Source organism: Mustela lutreola, chromosome 2, assembly GCF_030435805.1.
Source record: "Mustela lutreola isolate mMusLut2 chromosome 2, mMusLut2.pri, whole genome shotgun sequence".
Taxonomy (NCBI): domain Eukaryota; kingdom Metazoa; phylum Chordata; class Mammalia; order Carnivora; family Mustelidae; genus Mustela; species Mustela lutreola.
Genome location: NC_081291.1, coordinates 132,775,352 through 132,799,064, shown reverse-complemented (window position 1 = coordinate 132,799,064; position 23,713 = coordinate 132,775,352). Strand labels below are relative to the sequence as shown.

Genomic DNA, 23,713 nt, shown 5'->3' with positions numbered 1-23,713 from the left:
GTATATTCCGAAGACCTGGAGAGCCGGCCATCTTGCGTGTGTATGCCTTCATTTGGATTTGGGGCACACACTGAACAACCATTCCATCCCAGCTCCGTCACGGCAGTAGGGACTCATGAATCCCGCTCTGAAGGAATCCACAGTCCGGGCTTGAATATTAAAATCACCTGAGGAACTTTATAAACCATGACCATATACCAGATCAGAGACTCTCATTTAACCGGACTAAGAAGGAGCATTTTTTTTTAATGAGTTGCCCAGGTTACTTAAGTCTGGGAACTCTCAGTCTAGGTAAGGCAACAGACAATAAACAGGTAAGAGCCGAATAATAACACGAGCTTAGAGGTCTCTCCCCTGGTTGCAGCAGGGACACTGAGAGGAATATCCAAAATCTCACTGGGTTGGGGGATGGGGAATGAAATGTGAGGAGGGCCAATCTGCGATTGAAGATAGGAACATGTATTTATTGGATGCCGAGCTCTTTACACTCACTATCTCATTTGATCTTTATAAAAATCCTGTAAAATAAATAACGTTATCATCCTCATTCGACCAGTGATGAAATTGAGATTCTACTCAGCTAAGCACTGTTCCCAAGCTTATATAACGAGGTTTTAATCATGGGCTGTCTATGGTAGACACATCATAAGGTCTTCTATATTCCAGTATAGTATCCCAGATAATAAGAGTGTGCTGAGAGGGGGAGAACGTAGAGAGTATTCGAAGCATGAGAAGCGCGAGGTGAAGTGTAATGGAGACAGAGTGTGGATGCTGAGGTAAATTGTGGAATGCCAGGTGAGGCAGCCAGCTGGTCTGGTGACAGATCATGGAATTCCTGAAGAGCAATGCTTGAGATCTTAACTATAGAGAACAAACCGATGGGTACCAGAGGGGAAGGTGTGAGGAGGATGGGGGAAGTAGGTGATGGGGATTAAGGAGGGCACTTGTTGGGATAAGCACTAGGCGCTGTATGGAAGTGCTGAAGCACTAAATAGTACACCTGAAACTACTATTACTGTATGTGAAGTAACTGGAATTAAAATGTAAAAAAAAAAGAGCAATGTTAGAGAATAATGAGTCATGTGTATAAAGTTCTTGCTGGGATAGGAACCTTAGCTTTCACTGGGTGGGCAGCCTAGTGTATGACTCCAAGTTCACAGCAATCATTGCTCTTGATGGGGAGGATGATGATACAGCATTTTTTCTCCACCGGTTAGTGAAGGTACTCCTGGCAGTGGTGTAGAGAACAAATTGAGGTCGTAGGAAGAACATCTGGGGGCTGCTGTGATAGCCCAAGTAAAAGGTGTTCACCTGAAACAGCAGTTTGGCGGTAAAAAGGAGAGGAGAGACTGAGAAATAAAAGGGCCACCATTTTGCCACATTTATGCTCAGCAAAGAACTGGTAGTGAGCAATTGATCTCTCGTAGCCCTTTTTCCCCTGAAATTACAATTCTGAACCAAACAACTTCTTAAAATGATACTAAACTCTACGTATGTTACACATTTTCTCTCCTGAAATCAAAAGTAGCTTAAATATTTAATTACCATTGTTCAACAGTAGTATAATTTCTAGGACAAAATGGCCTGAATCTTGAAATAATGTGCCCTATCTCTTCAATTATCACCCCAGGTAACTGACTGTGTTTCTATTTGCTTTGATTTCTGCAACATGCCTCGTAGTTAAGAGCACTGATTCTGAAGCCAGGATGCCTGAGTTTGAAGGTGAATTGTCTGAACTCGGGCTCATCGCTTAATGTCTCTAAGCTTCAGTTCCCTTCCCTATGAACCAGAAAGAATCACAGTAACTACCTCAAACCATATTTAGGAGATTTTAATAAGCTAATATTTGTAAAGCACAGTACATGCTATATTATAAACAAGCTATAAAAGTTAACTAGTGTTACTATTCTATTTAAGCTTTATTTATCTCACTCTCTATTTTGGGTGAAACCACTTTTCATATCCAAACCAATTTAAAAAAATATTTAATATCTTGCTTTCTTTCAACCATGACAGTGAATACAGACAATTACAATTTCAGAAAGCAGATTGTAAATGTGCACTGAAATTTCAAATTATATCAGACTTGTGAATTTCTCCACATAATTACTTAGGAATTTGAACTGTATTCATTAAAAACAAAACTGTGGAAACATAATTTTCCAAGCTTGAGTGAAAATTTTGATGTCTTTTTTTTTAAGAAAAGGTTAAAGGTTGTGAAGCGTTTTATTGTTACTATTCAAAGAGCATTTATTGAGAACTTGGGCATTTTAGTACTAAAAGATGGGCATTCCCTGATTAAAAAAAAAAAAAAAAGCAAAGTGCAATGAGACAAATGTTCAAGGAAAAGACTTGTTTACTTGTCTGAGGCTGGCATCACTCACATTACAAAAAATCTAATCATTGATTGCCCCACTTTAATCTGCTGTAGACATTCAATCAAGAATTAGTAACTTTCACATTTTGCTGTTTTGCAGCAAAACTCTCCCTCCTTTGATCACCTGGCTGAGCCCCAACATGCTATTCATCTGTTTTTAGCACCTTTCTCTGCTCATTTCACAATTTCTCATAAAATCTGAATCAATAATGACAACAGGGTAGAGCCAGTCGGATTTCATTTTATGGCAATCTGCCTTAAGGTGCAGTCTTAGGGAAAACCATATGCTGAAAAACGAGGACTGACCATGTCACAAACATACCACCAGTATGAACAAGACTTCTGTCACTATGACAACATCCGAATACAAGAATAGCAAGGCAGGTGAAAAGACTTTCAAAGTTTGGTGAGAGAGGAGTGCATTTAACATCACTTGGCAGGTGAGGGAAGAGGTTTCACTACAGGACGGTGGGGACTCTATTTTTAGCAAGCTGTGATTTTTCTCAGGAAGAGAGCCCAGGAATAAGTATTGGCTTCAGGTTTATATGCCAGATTTTGATGAGACCAAATCTCTCCGAGTTTTCAGTTCTTTCCTAGCTGCTTCTTATCAGGTGAGACCTCAGCAGAAGAGGACAGGGCCCCGGCAGTCTGCACTACCCTAATTATTCCAGTGCGAGTGGGCCTTGGGAGCAAACCGTTCTTCTCTGCCTTATGTTCCCGAGTTAATAACCATTTAGGAATATATGGGTCTTTTTGTCTCTCTCATTGGAAGCTGTCACAGACAATGAGACAATTCTAAGAGACGTGAGGCTGTATCCATATCCCCTAATTGCCTTCTTGTATTCCAACAACAGTAGGCATTTTAGTTATCTTTATATGCATTCCAAGTCCTAGGTCCAAGCGAGAAGGGAAATCAAAAATTACAGCAGCGGATGTCACTGGCTACCAAGGAATGAAGACATTTGATTTAATTGCTCTTTATAGTTCTATTTTCAGTCAGTGCTGTTTGTGGCCCCATAATATAAAGCAGGTTACCTATTTTATTTCTATTGTGCATCAAATCTCTAGAAGTCACATTTCAGTAAGTAGTGAAGTGAGGGGAATGATAAGATCTAAGTACTGGTGCAGAAAGAGGATTCAAATATTTTAAAGCAGCCAGTCTCCATTTATAAATCTTATTTATTACCTCTTTTGGGTTAATTTGTCATGTCCTCTTGCATAATTCATTCCTTGAGTTTATTGAACACCTATGATATGCAAAACACAGGATCTGGCAGTTGGGGATTCAGCAACGAAAAATTCCTGCTGTGGGGGTAGAGATGCAGTCAGGCGAGAAAATAAAAAGAAAAAAACCTATATAGATATAGAGATAGAGATAGTCTAGTGGTGATAAGCATTATGAAGAAAAATATAACTGAGACAGAGGTAGAGGCCATTGGGGGTGAATGCAAAGCTGGGTGCTCTGACAAAGCCTCCATGAGAAATCATTTGAGGAAAAACGCAACTAACATAAAGGAGGGAGTCATGTAGGTACCTAAGTGAAGAAAGTTCTACGCAAAAGAAACAGCAGAGCAAAGGCCTTATGGTAAATTTCCCTTGGACATTCAGGGACTAGATAGGAGGTCAGCAATCCTAAGCAGTGTGAGCATTGGGAGGGGCCGCAGGCTGTGACAACCTGTGGTTGTCATACAGGCATTCAAAACACTCCCTTCCTTCAAGAACTAGGAGCAAAGTCAGAAAAATACCATTTTCCCTTTTTTGACTAATATTTATTTAACTTTTACTTTTGCTTTGTTCCATGCATGTTTATATACAATATCCTCTGTCCTTCACAGAAAATCTACAAGGGAGGAATTCTAATCCCTATTTTATAGATAGGAAAACTCTTGTGTAGAAAAGTGGTAGAGACTGCATTGCACGTCCAGGTTCTGGTTCTGCATGCTTAGAAGTCACCCATCCTAACCATAAGTAAAAAGCTAAACTAAAAAAAATCAATAGCCCGTTTTTGATCAATAACAGAAATGAGGTCGCAGGACAAATTGCTACCCCCAGAACTGGAGAGATCAACAGGCAAATAGAGAAATCCCCAGTTTACCAGAGAAGGAATGTGGGAACTGGAAACCACGGGAAAGAAACTATTTCAAAATACATTAGAGTAATTGTGCTCTTCTTAGCAAGGTCCACCCTCAAGAGAAACTATTGAGCCGGGACCTCACCTGCTGGGGTTTTATCAGTGCTTACTTGATCCGAGGAAGGAAAATACCAAATCCTAGCTGGCTTTAGTCATATTGGACATAAGTGTGGGGAACAACTGAGGAGCCTATGCAATAAAAAAATTTACTTAATTTTGAAAAAGGAAAGTTCGTAGTCCAGAGGCACGGGCTCACAAAAGACTGAGACCTAATGCTAGGACTACAAAGTGCTTCTCCTCCCCCATACCTCACCACCACATTTCTAAAGGCCTATTTACAGCTGTTCCTTCTACCTTGTTCCTTATGTCCCACTATCAAGAAAAAATTACAAAACATAGGCATAAACATAAAAGGCAAAAAACACAGTTTGAGGAAAGAGCAAGCATCAGACTCAGACATGGTAGGGATATTGGAATTATCAGATCAGAAATTTAAAATAACTATGATTAATATGCAAAAGGCTCTAATGGGTAAAGAGAGCATGTGAGAACAGATGGGTAACATAAGCAGAGAGATGGAAATCCTCAGAAAAAAAAAAACCAAAAAGAGATGCTAGAGATCACAAACGAATCATGCCTTTGATGGGCTTACTACTAGACTGAACATGGCGGAGGAAAGAATCTTTGAGCTTGAGAATATATCAATAGAAACCTCAAAAATTGAAAAACAAAGACGGCAAAGGCTGAAAAACAAAACAACAAACAGTATCCAGGAACTGTGGGACAACTACAAAAGGTGTAACATTCACACAATGAGAATACCAGTAGGAGAAGGAAAAAAAAAAGAACAGAAGAAATACTTGAAACAATAATGACTGAGAATTTTCCCAATTTAAGAACAGCTACCAAACCACAGATCCAGGAAGCTCAGACGCGAAGAAGACTAAATGCCAAAAATAACGACACATAAGCCTATTAGAGTCAAAGATGACATTTTGAGAGAAGCCAGAGGACAAAGATAAAAAGAAACAAAGATAAGAATTACCTTCGAGCAGGATAACAACAGATGTTGCCAAGGATGCAGAGAAAGGCAAACCCTCTTGCACTGTTGGTGGGAATGCAAACTGGTGCAGCCACTTTGGAAAACTGTGAAGATTCCTCAAAAAGTTAAAAATAGAACTACCCTAAGATCTAGCAACTGCACTACTAGGTATTTACTCAAAAGATACAAATATGCTGATTCAAAGGGGTACATGCACCCGAATATTCATAGCAGCATTATCAATAACAGCCAAACTATCAATAGAAAAAGCTGTCAACTGATGAATGCACAAAGAAGATGTGGTATACATAAACACACACACACACACACACACACACACACACACACACAGGAATATTACTTAGTTATCAAGAAGAATAAAATCTTGGGGCACCTGGGTGGCTCAGTAGGTTAAGCCTCTGCCTTTGGCTCAAGTCATGATCTCAGGGTCCTGGAATTGACCCCCACATCTGGCCCTCTGCTCAGCAGGGAGTCTGCTTCCCATCCGCCCTCACCCCGCCTGCCTCTGCCTACTTGTGATCTCTATCAAATGAATAATCTTAAAAAATTTAAATTAAAAAATAAAATAAAATCTTGCTATTTGCAATGACATGGATGGAGCTAGCGTATTATTATACTAAACAAAATAAGTCAGAGAAAGACAAATACCATATGATTTCACTCATAGGTGGAATTTAAGAAACAAAACAGATGAACATGTGGAAAGGAAATAATAGAGTGAGAAAGAGGGAAGCAAACCATAAGAGACTCTTAAGGACAAAGAATAAACTGAGGGTTGATAGAGGGATGTGGGTAGAGGATGGGCTAAATGGGTAATGGGTATTAAGGAGGGTACTTGTTATGATAAGCATTGGGTGTTATATGAAAATGATCAATCCCTAACTTCTACCCCTGAAACTAATATTACATATGCTAATTTACTAGAATTTAAGTAAAAATTTGAAAAGGATTACATTTGACTTTTCCTTAGAAAACATGCAGTCAAATAGGGAGTCAAGTGAGTATTTAAAGTGTTAAGAGGAAAAAAAACACAAATCTAGAATTCTGTATCTTGTGAAGATAACCTTAAAAATAAAGGAAAAATAGACTTTCTCAGACAAACAAAAATTAAGAAAATTTGTTCCTAGTAGACCTGCTTTCAAAATATGTTAAAAGTTCTTTAGAGAGAAAAAAATAATTTAACTCCAGAAATGAGATCTACATGAAAAAGGAAGGACATTAAAGAAGGAATAAGTGAAGGTAGAATAAAAACTTCTATTTTTCTTGTTCTTAATTCATCTAACAGAGCAAAACAATAATACCAACAATATATTAAATTATGTATGCTTATATATACATATATGATTATATACAGATATATGCTTACATGTAAGGGAAATGAATGACGCCAAACATACAGGAGAAAAGAGGGAGGAATTAGATTATTTTATTATTATAAGGTACTAAAACTACTTGTGAAGTAATATAGTGTTATTTGAAAGTGGACTTGGATTTATTATAAATGTATACTGAAAACTCTAGAGCAACCATTTTTAAAAAGTTAAAAATAAAACATAACATATGTTAAGAAAAGAGAGGAAATAGAATAATTTTAAATGCTCAGTTAAAATCATGAAAGTCAGGAGCACCTCAGTGGCTCACTCATTAAGCTTCTGCCTTTGGTTTAGGTTGTGATCCCGGGGTCCTGGGATTGAGCTCTGTGTTGGGCTCCCTGTTCTGCAAGGAGCCTGCTTTATCCCCACCCATTCCCCCTGCTTGTGTTCCCTTTTGCTGTCTCTCTCTGTCAAATAAACAAATAAAATTTTTTAAAAATAAAAATAAATAAAACCATGAAACTCAGAAAAAAGAGTAGAAGATAAAAATAGGAACAAAGAGCAGGGGCAACCAAGAGAAAACAATAGCAAATATGAAAGCTATTAATCCAATTATACCAATAATCACTTTGAATGTCAATGGGCTTAATGAATCAATCAAGCCAGATTATCAGATTGGATCAAAAATCAAGACCTAACTATATAGTATAAAAAGAAACCCAATTTAAATATAAAAACACATACAGATTTAAAGTAAAATGACCAAAGAAAGATATAACATGCTAACATGAATCAAAGGAAACAAGAATAGCTATTAATTCCAGACAAAGCAGACTTTAGAGCAAGAAAGTTAGTATGGATGAAGAGGGGCATGACAAAAGGTCAAACCTCCAAGAAAACAACAAGCCTTAATATGTATGACCCTAACAACTGCATTAAACTACATGAGACAAAACTTGTAGAAATGCAAGGATAAATACATTAATACACCTTTATAGTTGAAGATTTCAATACTCCTCTATCAGAAAGGGACAGAACCAGCAGGCAGAAAATCTGTAATGATATGTTGAACTGAAAACCCACCAATCAAGTGGATATGAATATAAAATAAACTACCTCATATAAAAACAGCAAAAGATACATTTTTCTCAAGTTTGTATGGAACATTCACCAAAGTAAATGGTATTTGGAGACATAAAACACATCTTAACAAACTTCAAAGAATAAAAATCATACAATCTCTGGTCTCAGACCACAATAAAATTAAACTAGAAATCAGTAACAGAAAGATAAATGGAAAAACCCCAAAATACTTGGAAATTTAATAGCACACTTCCAAATAACACACAGGTCAAAGAACTCTCAAGAGAAATTTTTAAAATATTTTAAACTAAATTAAAATGAAAATACAGCTCCTGTATGGCTCAGTTGCTTAAGCATTTGCCTTCAACTCAGGTCATGATCTCAGGGTTCTGGGATCGAGCCCTGCATTGGGTTCCCTGCTCAATGGCGGGTGTGCTTCTCCTTGTCCTTCTGCCCCTTCCTCTACTCATGCTCTCTTTCTCAAATAAATAAAATCTCTAAAAGTAAGTAAATAAATAAATAAATAAATAAAACGAAATGGAAATACAGGGGTGCCTGGCTGGCTCAGTTGGTTAAGCCACTGCCTTTGGCCCAGGTCATGATGCCAGAGTCCTGGGATGGAGTCCCATAGCTGGCTTCCCCTGCTCTGCAGGGAGCCTATTTCTCCCTCTCCCTCTGCCTCTCCCCCTACTTGTGCTCTCTCTCTCTCTGTCAAATAAATAAATAAAATCTTTTTTTTAAATACAAATAAAAAAATTTAGAATGCAGAAAGAGCAGAAATTAGAGGAATATATACACATACATTAGAAAAAAAAAAGAAAAGTTAATACAATTAAAAGTAAGCAGAAGCAAAGAACAAATTAAAATTAGAGATCAGAAATCAATGAAACTAAAAACCAAAAATTAATGAAGTCAATTAAATCAAAAGCTGGCACTTTAAAAAGATAAGACTCTAGCCAGGCTAAGTAAGGAAAAAAAAAAAAAAAAAGAGAGAGAGAGAGAGAAAGGATACAAATTACTCATATCAGCAGTGAAAGAAGAGACACATCACTGAAGATTCCATATACATTAAAAGGATAATAGAGGAATACTATAAAAACTCTCTATCTACAAATTTGACAACCTAGATGAAATTGGCCAACTTATTTAAAGACACAATCTTCCCAAACTCACACAAGAAGAAATAGACATAAACCAAGTTCAAACAGGCCTATATCAATGAAAAAAATTAAATCAATTGTTAATCATACCCCAAAACAGAAAGCAGGCTGAATGGATTCATTGGTAAATTCTATGAAACATTTAAGGAAGAAATAATGGCAGTTTACTACAATCTTTGCTGAAAGGATAGAAGCAGAGGGAATACTTCCTGACTCATTCTATGAGGCCAGTGTTACCCTGATACCTAAACCAAACGAAAACATTACAGAAAAGAAAACTACAATCCAATATGTTTCATGAACATAGATACAAAAATACTTAACAAAATAATAGCTTATCAAATCCAACAACGCATAAAAAGAATCATACAGCATAACCAAGTGAAATCTATCCCAGGTATGAAAGGCTGTTTCACATCTGAAAATTAATTAATGTAATCCATCACATTAATAGACTACAAAAGAAAAATCATGTGATCATATTAATAGATGCAGAAAAAGCATTTGACAAAATCCAATATCAATTTATGGTAAAAATTACCAGTAAGCTAGTAATAGAGGGGAACCTCCTCCACTCGATAAAGTATTTGCAAAAAACTTACGGCTAATATCATCCTTAATGGTGAGAAATGTGAAGCTTTCTCTACTAAGATCAGGTAAAAGGCTAGGATATTACCTGTCATCACCTATTTTCAATACCATATAGAAACTTTACCTAATGCAATAAGACAAGTAAAGAAAATAAACAGTATAAAGATTAGAAAGGAAGAAATAAATTGTCTTTGTTAGCAGATGATGTGATCCTATCTGTAGAAAATATGAAAATCAACAAAAAAACTCCTGAAATTAATAAGTGGGATTACAGCAAGATTGCAGGATATGAGGTTAATATACAAAAGTCAATTGGTATCCTATATAGCATCAAGGAAAAGTAGAATTTGAAAATAAAACTATAAACCCATTTACATTATCATCCATGGAAATTAAATACTTAGGTTAGGTATAATCTAACAAAAATGAATAAGGTCTATCTGACATAAATTACAAAACTCTGATAAATAAAATCAAAGAACTAAATAAATGGAGATATTCCATGTTCTGTGGATAGGAAAACTCAATATTGTCAAGATCTCAGTTCTCCCCAACTTAATCAATATATTCCAGCAATGCAAATAAAAATCCCAGTAAGTTATTTTATGGATATTGACAAGCCAATTCTAAAGTTCATATTCAGAAACCAAAGACCCAGATAAGCTAACACAATATTATAAGAAAAGAATAAAATTGGAAGACTGACACAATCAACTTCATGATATACCATAAAGTGCAATGAAGACAGTGTAATATTGGCGTAAGAATAAACAACTAGATCAATGGAACAGAATAGACCCCAAAACAGATGCACATAAATAGAGTCAACTGATCCTTTAACAAAAAAGCAAAAGCATTTTAATTGAAAAAGAATAGTCTTTTCAACAAGTGGTGCTGGAACAACTGGACATCAATGTGTAAAAAGAGGACTCTAGACACAGACCAAACACTGTTGACAAGAATTAACAAAATGGATCACAATATAGAAGGAAATTTAAATAACCGTGGGTTTAGCAGTGACTTTTTAGGTAAAACACTAAAGGTACGGCCCATGAAAGAAATCACTGGTAAGCTGGACTTCATTAAATTTAAAAATATCTACTCTGCAAAAGACACTGTCAAGAGAATGAAAAGATAATCCACAGCTTGGGAGAACTTATTTTCAAAAGACATATATGATGAAGCACTGATATCCAAATATACAAAAAAAAAAAAAAAAAAAAACAACTCTGAAAATTCAACAGTAAAACAACTCAATTTAAAAAATGGGCCAAAGTGGGACGCCTGGGTGGCTCAGTTGGTTGGACGACTGCCTTCGGCTCAGGTCATGATCCTGGAGTCCCGGGATCGAGTCCCGCATCGGACTCCCAGCTCCATGGGGAGTCTACTTCTCTCTCTGACCTTCTCCTCGTTCATGCTCTCTCTCACGGTCTCTCTCTCAAGTAAATAAACAAAATCTTTAAAAAAAAAAAAAAATGGGCCAAAGAACTTAACAGACACTTCACCAAAGAACATAAACAAATGGCAGATAAACATCTGAAAAGATGCTCCACATCAGAAGTCATTGGAGAAATAGTAAAACAACACAGTACCATGCACCTATTAGAATGACCTAGATCTGGAACACTGACAACATTAAATGCTGATGAGGATATAGAGCAGTAGGAACGTTCAGTCACTGCTGGTGTAAAAGCAGACTGGTGCAGTTACCTTAGAAGGCAAATAGCCTTCTTTTTTTTTTTTTTTTTACAAAACTAAACATTCTTACCATTCAATCCATAAATCATGTTTCTTAATATTTATCCAAAGGATTAAGAAATTTATGTCCACACGAAAGCCTATGCATGAATGTTTATAGCAGCTTTATTCATAATGGCCTATACTTGGAATGAAAGCAACCAAGATGTGCTTCAGTAGATGAATGAATAAATAAATCGTGGCACATCCATCCAGTGGAATACTATTCAACATTTTAAAAAACGAGTTCTTGAGCCATTCGAATACACAGAGGAGACACAAATGCATATTACTGAGTGATAGAAGCCAATCTGAAAAGGCTGTATGCTATAATGGTAAATGCATGTGATTATAAATTTGTCTAAACTCATAGAATGTATCACACTAAGATTGACCCTAATGTGAACTGCGGTTCCATCTGGTGATAATGATGTGCCAATATAGGTTCATCAGTTGCAACAAATGCACCACTCTAGTGGGGGATGTGGATAATGGAGAAGGGAATGCATATGGGAGGATGGGGGAATATGGTGTATTTCTGTACTTTCTACTCAATTTTGTTATGAACCTAAAAGTGCTCTTAAAGAAACAAATTCTTTAAAAAAAAAAAGCCGAGACTGTGATGACGAGACAGGCTGAGGTAAGGGTCTTCTCCTACTCTTCTGTTGGATTTCACGTGACTTTCCTGGAGAATATTTGATAATATCCATCAAGGTTACAGACATAAATACTCTCTGACCCCAAAATTTCAGTTCTAGGGATTTATTCCACAGATGTTTTCTCACTCGTGCTGGAAGTTGTATGTTCAAGGTTAAAAACTACTATGTTATCTGTAATCTAAAATGCTGAAGTCACTCCAAGCTAATACACTTTGATACACCCATGTAACGGAATACCGTGCAGCTGTAAGAAAGAAAGAGGATACTCTAGGTAATGAGATAAGATGATCTCTAGGCTGGATTTTTAGGTGAAAGATCAATGTATAGAACGGTGTTTCTGTGCACAATATGCTATCATTTGTGTAAAAAATACTTACTATTGATTCTTAGATATTAAGAATTGTACATATCCTATTTAAATGTAAGTCTACATTCATACCTCTATAGCATAGAATAGCCCTGAAAGGGGGCTCCTGAAAGTCATGAAAACTGCTTGCCTCCAGGGAAGGAAGCTGAGTAAGTAGAGATGGGTAAGAAGAAATTTTCAACGTATACCCTTTTGTCCTTTTGAGTGTTGTAGCATTGAAATGAATTATCCCTTGCAAGCTAATCACATTTAAGTACACACATGCATACGTGTGTGTGTGCATGTGTGTGCACACATATATGTTTTAGAGTAACGCTGAGACTAGGATAATTCCCATGTCTCCAACAAGGGACCAGAGCTCACGGCCTTGGGACTGACATGTAACTAAGTATAACCTTAAGCTGACAACTGAAGAAAAGTCGCGTTATTAAAAGGAAGGTCACATGGAGCCCAGCAAATAAGGCAGGCAAAGAGAAAGTCTTCATCAGTGTTTATCCGGCTCTGTTCAAAAGAGAAACTCATTGATTTGGCCTTAAATACAAGCACTAAATGTCTTGTAAGGTGGAGATACATTTCCCTCAAGCTTATCCACTTCCCTTTACTCAGATTTACAATCACCAAGGAAGCACCCAGTCGAATTGGTTAGATTGTCAAATGTCTCAATTCCCAAAAGATGGTGTGCAAGAGAGAGGACAGGAGATGCATTGTCACTAGGAAATTATAGCCCGGCCCCATTTTTAATGAATGATCTGACTTGATGTTTGCTGTGATAGTGTGAGAGTTGGTCCTCAAGAAACAGCACCAGTCTGGCTAAAATAAAGAAGGGTCGTCTTCAAATTTTCAAAGTCAACATCCCATGCCGGATTATGGGAAACTCCCCAATGACCTCAGGGGTCCTGCTGGAGGCAGCCAGGCAGCCGCTGACATGTCTCTTTATGTAATCATGCGTGTGATTAATTTTACTCCCAGAGACTGGGTAAAATGGTAAGATTCTGGGAGGCAATTTGTGTATCAAATTATCTAATATGCATATATTTGAACCTAGAAATGCATTCCTAAGCTCCTACCCTAGAGAGATAAAGTCATGAGTGTGAATATATTTATGCACAAAAAAATTCGTAACAAAATTCTCATCAAGGCAAATGGATCAGTAAATTAGGATACGCATATACAATGGGATATTGTGCTGCTTTTTAAAAATGATGAAGTAGATCTACATTTTAGATACAAGGAAATATATTCATATATATTATTCTAATATATCATAAAATAAAAGAGTTTGCAGAATGATATTTATAAAAAATATTCTATGCAGAGAGATATTTAGAATATGTTGATGATATTTCCTCAATATTTAGTTCCTTATTTGAGCTTACTGCATGGTTTTAATTTCTTATAAGTACATAGTGTTTTACGAAAATAAGTTATTTAAATAATAAAAATGGTTAACATCATTATCTACCAAAATGTGATGATGCCTAAATATCTAGTCTGACTATAAATATGTCCTTGATGCAAGACAAACTGAACCGTTGCCTATTTACAGAAACACATAAACCCCCATCATTAAGATGAGAGCCATAGTGATAACTCAGAAATTTTATCTATTCCATTTTATAGGAAACCTACAAATACATTTTTTCAAGTTTCCTAACCTTCATGGGTTTTTAATAAAAGCTTCATTTAAGAATTCAGTGCAAAGACAGTTCATTACAACTGCCCCCAGGATATTGAGTTACTTTGATTCTTTCAAAATTAGACATTCCAGGGACTCCTTCATCCTGTCCCAACTTGTTCTGCTGCTGGCTGTGAGGGCATGCTTTGCTGGGTGAAGAAAAGCACATGCTTTCTTTTAAAAGATTTTGTGGGGTTTCATATCACTTTCTTAGATGAGGGTGCGAGTATATACCAAAAGGCAGGAATATAAAGAAAAGTCACAGACTGCCCCAAGTTGCTTTTTATATAGGGATTATGTGGGGTCTCCGCCCAATATCAAACAGAATGAAACATCTATAAAGTGTGGGCAACATGTTCAAATGACAACAGAAAGGAAGGCTTTCATTAAACTCAAAAACAGAGCCTACCAAAAGGCACCAAACCAGATAACCACAGAGCAAGTGCCAGTGGACTTGGAAGGGTTCCTTTTGAACTTGGAATGAGAAGGGGTGATAATTCACCAAACCTAGCCTTTGAACATATATTCGATACCCATATATTTGATACTAAGGAGTTGTAGGAAAATACAGAAGTGGGAAACAAGGACCTTTCCCTTACACCAAAAACAGGAGGAGAGAAAAATGGGAGTTCAGTGTCTGAATGTGAAAGAACAAGAAACGTGAGCAATACTGTAAGAGGGGAAAGGGGAGAGAGGTAAGTGCGGGGTGTCCCCGGAGACTTCAGGTGCTGAATAGACCACAGATGGGCTCTGGGACTAAATATCTATCTATTTATTTATTTATTTTTACTTTAGATTTTTATTTTTTTATTTTTATTTTTTTTAATTGGTTACTTCTCTTTTTTTTAATTTATTTTTTATTTTCAGCATAACAGTATTCATTATTTTTGCACCACACCCAGTGCTCCATGCAATCCGTGCCCTCTATAATATTTATGAGCAGGAACCGCAAGGGCTGTGGAGAGAAGAGGCAGGATAAACATCTACCTCACCTGAAGGGGCGTTCCTGCACAAAGCCCAATTCAGGGTCCCCCCCCCATCCTAACTCTTCCCAACCTCTGCTTTCACATAACCCATGGTGAAAATAAAGATGAAGGAATATCAAGAAGTTAGTAAGGAAAAAAGTGGCATAGAGCACCAGCGTTTAACCTGAGAGGATTGGGGGTCCGGGGGAGCCTTGCTAAGGCTGGCCGTGTGGGAGGAAGGAGGGCTGCTCCTGAGAGGCAGGCCACACCAAGGCAATGCTGGAGGGAATCCCTGCTGTTACTGTTTCCATGTCTGTGCTCCCCACCACACGCCCAGCCCCTACCACCACACACACATATTGAAGGGTCAGTAAACTGAAGCTTAGACAGGAGACGCTAGCTGCCCAACATCTGCACTCTGATCTAACTCAACAGTTCTCAAAACTTTTGCTCTTGGGGTTCCTTTACCCTCTTAAAAATTACTGAAGAATTACAAACAGCTTCCATTTATAGGGGAGATAGAGACACACAGAGAGAAAGAGAGAGACTGACTATGTATCTACCATATTGGAAATTTAAACTGAGCAAATGTGAAAACACAGGAATACAAAAGCATATTTTCCTTTAGCCATCAGAGCAATGATGTCATCACTCATTGTGTAGCCTCTAGAAAACTCCACTTACAATCATGAGACAGAAAAAGTGACAAAAACAAACAACAAATAAAATGATGAAAACAGTCTTGATCTTACCAATTTTCTGAAAGAATCTGAGTCTCCCTACAGGTCTGAGATCAAACTGTGGAAATTGCTGTTTTAACCTCAAATCCATGCTTTTGCTCAGGCCTCTTTTGAAGGTGCTCATGCTATAACAACTTCTGTCTGGAACTGCTTCCTTCCTCTAGAGAATCCTGCTACAAGACTTCAGGGCTGTAGTCTGTCACCCACCCCAGCCCCAGGCAGAACTGATGACCTGCCCTGCACAGCACTTTGCTCTTATCTCTACTTCATTTTACTGGATTCCATTTTTCCTTTGTGAGTTACTAATGTGCCTGCTTTCCCTTCTCTCATCCGTCAACCCTGTAATGAGCCCCTGCCGGCAACCAGCACCAAGAAGAAAACCAGGGCCTGAGTCTCCCTGAACTACTGGAAAGAAGAAACTATAGTGGATGAATCTGCTTCCTCATTCCTGGCACCTGGACTTGTTCAAAAACTGTTTTATTTACTTTGTCTAATGATTCTGAAATGGTAAATTATCACTGGTGGATGGCACTGTAGGTGATACTGTTTTCTTTGTTCTTAACTGCAATACATTTTTATAGTGATAAATGCAATACAATGTTGAAGTATTTCTCTGTAGCTTAGCCACTAATAGTTAGGAAACACATGCACAAAATGAACAGCTCTATGTACTTTATATACATATTAATGTTTTTAATTAGTTATGCTCTCAACAGCAGAAGTAGAGGTATGAACACCCAACTCAGTTGCACAGTGAGTCTTCCTACAGCTTAATACCAAATGTGCATATTCCATCGTTCCCTGTAACGTGCATGTATTTGCCCTATCTTAGCTCTGTCTTCACGTCCCAAATGTTAGATTCCACATCTTTGTGTCCCATCTCCTGAATCCCTCATGGAATATTGCTCATTTAATGGCCAGACGACATCGTATCTTAACATCTACATACAAATCTAGCTTCTTAACTTCGCAACTCTCAATTAGCAAAAATGTTCTCCTGGAAATAAATAACATCTCTGGCTTGGCCACCAGGGAGCCGAAATTAACCGGCTGCCTCTGTAAAGTTCAGTAAAACATTTCCGGGGGAATGTTCCCTACAGATGGAATTCAAAATGGATTATTTCGTAAAGGACTTTTATCTCCGAGAATAACCAGAAAACAGAGAGTCTGAAGCAGTGACATGACACACTACTCATTACTAACAAAGGGCTTTCCACCCTCTCGCGCAAAAACCCAACTACTCATTTCAGCGTGAATGCAAAAGCTTCTGCAGAAGGGAAGGGAAGCATGGGTCAGAGTTACTGTTTAATTGGCTACAAGCTGGTTACGGGGCTCTCTGCTGGGCTCCTGCTGTGCAGTTACGAAGAGTCCTGCAGTGGGATAAGCTCCCTCTGGTGCCTCTCCCTCCGTGACACCACACGCCCGCTTACCCTGTCCTCTGAAAAGGCCCATGGTCTGGACTGCATGTTCGCTCCAGAGGAGCTGCGGCGTCTTCATTGACATTCAGGTAGTGCTCCCATAAGCAAAGGCTGCAAAGTGTCATTAAAGTGGTGGGGAGACAAACAACCCTCGTGCTGCATACCAAGTGGCACCACATTTAACTGAATCATTTTATTATGAATACATTCCGGGCTGCCACTGTGAGCCACTGGTGTAAAATATGCTGGCAAAATGGATCTCTGCTAATTACATTTCATGCATATTTCAGAACTTTCCACCGGGATACGGGAGGCTGGCGTTCATAAAATAGAATTTTACAACCAGGTTCACTTGCATTTGGCATCAAGACCCAAATGAGCGAGTAACAAACAGAAGTTCAATTACATTGCATGTTTTGTTTGTTTTCGCTGGAATATTGTAATTCCTTATAACTCTATCTGTGCCGCCGTGGTCCCTGGCTGCAAATGAAATCACTCTTCAAATCCACCTGAACACACATCATTGCAGAAAAGTACATAGCTATTAAATCATTTCCTTCCCACAATCTTTTTTTTTTTTTTTTTTTTTTTTTTTTTTTTTTTTTTTTTTTTTTTTCCTGTATGTGTCCTCAGTTGCCGTAGGCTGAATTAAAGGAATGAGCCTCTGGACCCGGGGACTTGTCAGGAGAGTGACAGAAAAGCATCATTACCTGCTTCAAGACCGAACTGTAAAGAACACAAGTGACTGCTTTCTTGTGGCTCTTCACCCTTGTGCTGGCCTCGCTTTTCATCGCCAACAATGCAAGCTGGTTATTAAATGAGATGAAAAGCCGTCCATGGGCTTCATCAAAGTGGAAGAGACATCTGAAGTCCTGACTTTTGGGGAAAGAACAAGCTATCCTCTGGATGGACAGCTGGTGCTGAATATCCCAGAGTCTCAAAACCTGGATAAAAAGTGAACAAGTCATAGGAACATGTCAAGAACAATTGTAAATTTTTAGCCAGAACTGTTTCTAGTTCACACTCCACCCCAGGCAGACAGTTGTTTCCTCCATGGTGCTGATTGTTCATGCTTCTGTCCTGGCACATAGTCTTCTTATATCTCCTTATCCATTTAAATGTCTTTCCACTTGTAGTCTCTCCCAGGAAAGGACTGTGTTTAGTCTCAGTCCCGTGAAGAGTGCTCTATGTACTTTTGGTAAGCAGAGTGATATCCCCCCCCAACAGATGTCCAAGTCCCCATCCCTGCAGTGCGAATGTTATTTGCATGGCAAAAGGGATTTTCCAGGTGTGATAAATTAAGGACTTTGAGATGAAGAGATTACCCTGGATGCTATGGGTGAGTCCAATGTCATTATAAGGGGGAGGGGAGTGATGGGATGTGAGAAAGACCCTATCTAGCTTCACCGGCTTTGAAGATGGAGGAAGGGGGCCATGCGCCAAAGCAGCTGGAAAAGGCAAGGAAAGGGATTCTTCCCCAGAGCTTCGGAAAGAGGAGCCCTGCCAGTGCCTTGATTTTAGCTCAGTGAGACCCATGCTGGAATTCTAACCGCAGAACACAAATACATTTGTGTTGTTTTAAGCCACTGAGTTTGTGGTTGTCACATTACCAATTGAAAAGTAATACAGTCTCTTTCTCTAATATATATGATATATAATATAATCTCTATATAGTTATATATACACATGAATATATTATATCATTATATAGTATAAAACATGTATTATATACATATTACATATATACATATATATTGTATGTGTGTATGAAATAAAAGACGGTATTAAGTGAAATCAAGTCCACATAAACCTCAGACATTAGATTCTTATTCAAACACAGACAATCAAGACAAAAATGACATGCAGATGGTACGAGACAAACACTGAAGAAAACAGGAAGAGTGGCTTTGCAGGTGCCTATGTTGCGGCTGTCAGCCATGGTACAAAATCAACACAGGCAGTGAGGGAGAGTCGAAAGGAAGACAGTAAAAAATCCCTCCAAGAGATGCTAACAGGCAAGTTCTAGGACTAGACTTCTTGAGTTCTAATCTTGGTTCTGTCCCTCACTAGAGGGGGACCTCTAGCAAGTTTCTTTGCTCTTCTAGGTTTTGATATAGTACCTACCTCATCCAGCACTATGAAGATTGAACCAGACTCCATGTCAAGAATTTAGCATGATGGGGGCACCTGGGTGGCTCCTTCGGTTAAGCAGCTCCCTTCGGCTCAGGTCATGATCCCAGGGCCCTGAGATGGAGCCCCACATTGGGCTCCCTGATCAACAGAGAGCCCGCTTTTCCCTCTACCTCTGTCTGCTGCTCTGCCTACTTGTGCTATCTCTCTAATAAATAAATAAAATCTTTAAAAAAAAAAAAGAATTTAGCATGATGATCAGCATGTAATAATAGTAATTGTTTTGTTATTAAATGCATTTTATTATGTTTTCATTGTGTAAATATCAGAGCCGAAGAGGTTCTTTCAAATTAGTCAGTCTATCTTATCCAATGTAAGAATTATTCCTCAACAATCTATAAAAAATGGTCTCTGTTTAAGTGAGTGTTTATAACTCCAGAAGGCAGGCAACCCTGCAATTCTTAATGTATTTTAAATCATATAATCTTTGGGAAAATAAAACGTTCAAAATGATGGTCTAGGAAGTGGTGATGCAACATGGGGGCTTAAGTGGGTATGAGAAGAATAAATGAAAGAAAATGGGATTGGGAGGGAGACAAACCATAAGTGACTCTTAATCTCACAAAACAAACTGAGGGTTGCTGGAGGGAGGGGGTTTGGGAGAAGGGGGTGAGATTATGGACATTGGGGAGGGTATGTGCTTTGGTGAGTGCTGTGAAGTGTGTAAACCTGGTGATTCACAGACCTGTACCCCTGGGGATAAAAATACATGTTTATAAAAAATAAAATATTATATATAAAAAAATGATGGTCTATCTCTGCCTCCTAAATGCATGTACCCATATATGTACACAATTTTCCATATAATTTCTTTGGGTACATAGACATGAATAGCCCTCATACATATGAACAGATCTTGGGAATCCACAGGATAGAAATCCCTACAGTATTTTTAAGTATATTCAGCCAAAGATGTCCTTTTCTACCTCTTGATTCTACGTCTTCTCCTAAATCTATATAGGTCTCTTCCACGTCTTGACTGGGGTAACTGATCCCAGTTCCTTTTAACCATCTTACTATCAGAACTCACTCCACCAAGGCAGGCTCCTGGTTCTCTCCCTCAGTTTGCACTCTCTCCTGGAGAGGACCACCATTCAAACGCTGTTTACTGTAAACACCATGGCTGCCTTTATCTGTGATCCAAAACCCAATAGTCCCGGAGGGCTTTATTCTCAATCCACCCCTTTCAACCCCAGGTCCTACTCCTCAGGGACCATCTTTTTTAATTATTTTTTTTTATTTTTTATTTATTTGGAGATAGCTTCCTTTAACCTTCCTGAGTTACAGATTTCTCTGTTAACACCAAGGAATAGCTGTGTGTGTGTGTGTGTGTGTGTGTGTGTGTGTGTACATATCATATAGTGATCAAAGGACTCTTTTTTTTTTTAAAGATTTTATTTATTTATTTGACAGAGAGAAATCACAAGTAGATGGAGAGGCAGGCAGAGAGAGAGAGAGAGAGGGAAGCAGGCTCCCTGCTGAGCAGAGAGCCTGATGCGGGACTCTATCCCAGGACCCTGAGATCATGACCTGAGCCGAAGGCAGCGGCTTAACCCACTGAGCCACCCAGGCGCCCCTCAAAGGACTCTTATATTTGAAAGTAAAGAGGTTAATTACATTTTTTCCCTCCCTTTTCATTCCCCCAATCTAAACTTTTTCTTCTGGTCCTATTGGGTGTGATACTTTCAGATAATATACTCCTTACACACAAATTTCTGCATTATCAATTTAAGGCAGTATCTCTCCACTCATCAAAATATAAGATGCACACTTAAGGTCCTCAAAGACGTATGTTAAGCATGGTGCTCAGAATGGAGCCAATATTTCAGGGATGTTCTAACCACTGTTAGAGGTTCCGTGACTTCTTTAAACCATTTATCTTTACATTAACTCATTCCATCATGAATGTTTCTTACCTTGAAGTTCTGACTGTGCAAAACTCTAAATATTAATCCCATGAACAAATAATCAAGCCAGATGTCTACCATCCTACCTTCAGAAATCTGATCTATTAAACCAAGACTAGGATTTTTCTTACTTTTTCAAAGTATGACAATATAATCTTGAATCCTAGTTCAATTATATTGACAATCCCTTCCTGATTTGCCCACATATCCCACAAGACATAGTAGGTGTCAATAGGTATTTTTTTAATTTGTTGAACATTGTGCCTCACCTAATAACTAAGTCTTTATCTGGCTCGTTGATGGAGATCATTAGCTCAGATGAAGTCCAAGAATACAAAACCCCATAAAATTTTGCCTCACTTCTGCATGGCTATTCACCCAATTATAGATCTCATAATCCTCAAAGATATTTTATAAAACTTCTTCAACATCTTATATAAATAATTATGCTTGATGGATAGGGTAACTTCTCCATTGACCAACAATTATAACAAACTTAAAATGACCTAGTCAACCCCTGCCAGGTAAACAGCATTACCAATCATTCTAATCCTAAGAATATATATTCATGAAGTAAATTGTTTTGTTTGTTTTTTGGTTTTTGGCAAGAATTTTTCATTAAGGAGCTCATTCTGGTTCTTAAACATTACTAAATTGTTTTTATTAAAAAACATTCTGGCACCTCTCCAGAATATGTTTTTCCTCAAAAATATTAATTCTACAAGAACTAAGACCTGCAAATATTTTTCCAAGTGTGTGTCCTAAATAAAAATAGAATTGATAAACTGTTATTTTGAATGTGAAAGCCACAAGATTAGACACATCTATATCATTTTCAAACACTCATATTCTTTTTTTTTTTTTTAAAGATTTATTTATTTGACAGAGAGATAGATCACAAGTAGGCAGAGAGGGAGGAAGGGAAGCAGGCTCCCCGCTGAGCAGAGAGCCCAATGTGGGACTCGATCCCAGGGCCCTGAGATCATGACCCGAGCCGAAGGCAGCGGCCCAACCCACTGAGCCACCCAGGCGCCCCAAACACTCATATTCTTATAATAGTCATACTCTCATTGTTCAGAATCTTGTCTTCTTTAGTATGGACTCCCTTCTAAAAAGTAGAAACTAACTTCACATCAGAATAATAATCTGGGGAATGGTTGAATATAGATTAATAATAACTCAATGGTATTAATGGACTATAATTTCCACAGAATCATTTTCCACCATGTTGTTCAAATAATTTATATTGCCTTTAATATTTTATTGACATATAGTCACATAAATTAAATGAAAAATTAAAAATATATGAGTAACAACCTCTGGTCTATGATAGGTTAGTTCTTGTCATTAGCAATTAAAATTAGAAATATGTTTTTTATCAAAATGTACATGTTCATTATTTTTTCTTAAAATTGTTTTTTTTTTTTTAAAGATTTTTTTTTTATTTATTTATTTGACAGGCAGAGATTACAAGTAGGCAGAGAGGCAGGCAGAGAGAGAGAGAGAGAGGAGGAAGCAGGATCCCCACTGAGCAGAGAGCCCGACGTGGGGCTCGATCCCAGGACCCTGGGATCATGACCTGAGCCGAAGGCAGAGGCTTTAACCCACTGAGCCACCCAGGCGCCCCTTAAAATTGTTTTTTGTTCTGCTTTCCCTTCTTCCTTCAAAGAACCCTAACTCTCTTAATTACTGATCCCTGATCCCATTAAGTTCCCTTCCATCTTTAACTCTGATTTTTCTCTCTGCTGAGGATGAAAGCATCAACATTGATATATTAACATCAATGCACAAAACAGTGTTCTGGCTGTCATCTAGCAATCACCTCACGGTATGTGACCTCCCACAAGTTTTTCAGTTTTTTTCCACACTACCACATTCTGTATGAGTGGTTCTTAACCTTGACATTAGAAACACCTGCAGTGCCTTAAAAATCACCTGTTTGGGCCCTTTTGCCAAGCCTATTAAATCAGAATCTTTAAGGATGGGGCTCAGGGATTAGTTTTTTTGTTTTTTGTTTTTAATTTCCCAAGCATTTCCTTTGCATTGTACCTTGACTTCTCGACACGGTTTTAAGGTCAATGCTAATATCCTTGAACAAGAAGTCTTTCTCTCAGCCTAATCAGTAATATCATGTGGCTTGATTTAAAGCAGATAACTGTAATCCCCTTCTTTCCTAATCAGTCTTTATCCTTTTAATCATGAAAAATGTCTCACATTAATTTGGTTTTATTAATCAAGTCTTTTGACAAAATGTAACTTAAATATCTAGTTAGTATTTGAGAAGCATGGGTTCTTCTCTTTGATACTCAGGTTGACTTCTGGGATAGAATTAGGCCA

At 37.9% G+C, this 23,713-nt stretch overlaps 1 protein-coding gene across 4 annotated transcripts in view; it reads right to left on the bottom strand.

The window, feature by feature from the left end:
* Positions 1-23,713, bottom strand: part of WDR49 (WD repeat domain 49) — a 129,961-nt gene that overhangs the window by 57,235 nt on the left and 49,013 nt on the right. For 3 of the 4 annotated variants that reach the window (XM_059163575.1, XM_059163578.1, XM_059163576.1), the window contains one exon: positions 17,990-18,223. The exons of the other annotated variant lie outside the window; for it this stretch is intronic. In XM_059163575.1, the coding sequence (XP_059019558.1) occupies positions 17,990-18,223 (234 nt within the window). The remainder of the gene's footprint in view (positions 1-17,989; positions 18,224-23,713) is intronic. 4 annotated transcript variants of the gene reach the window in all.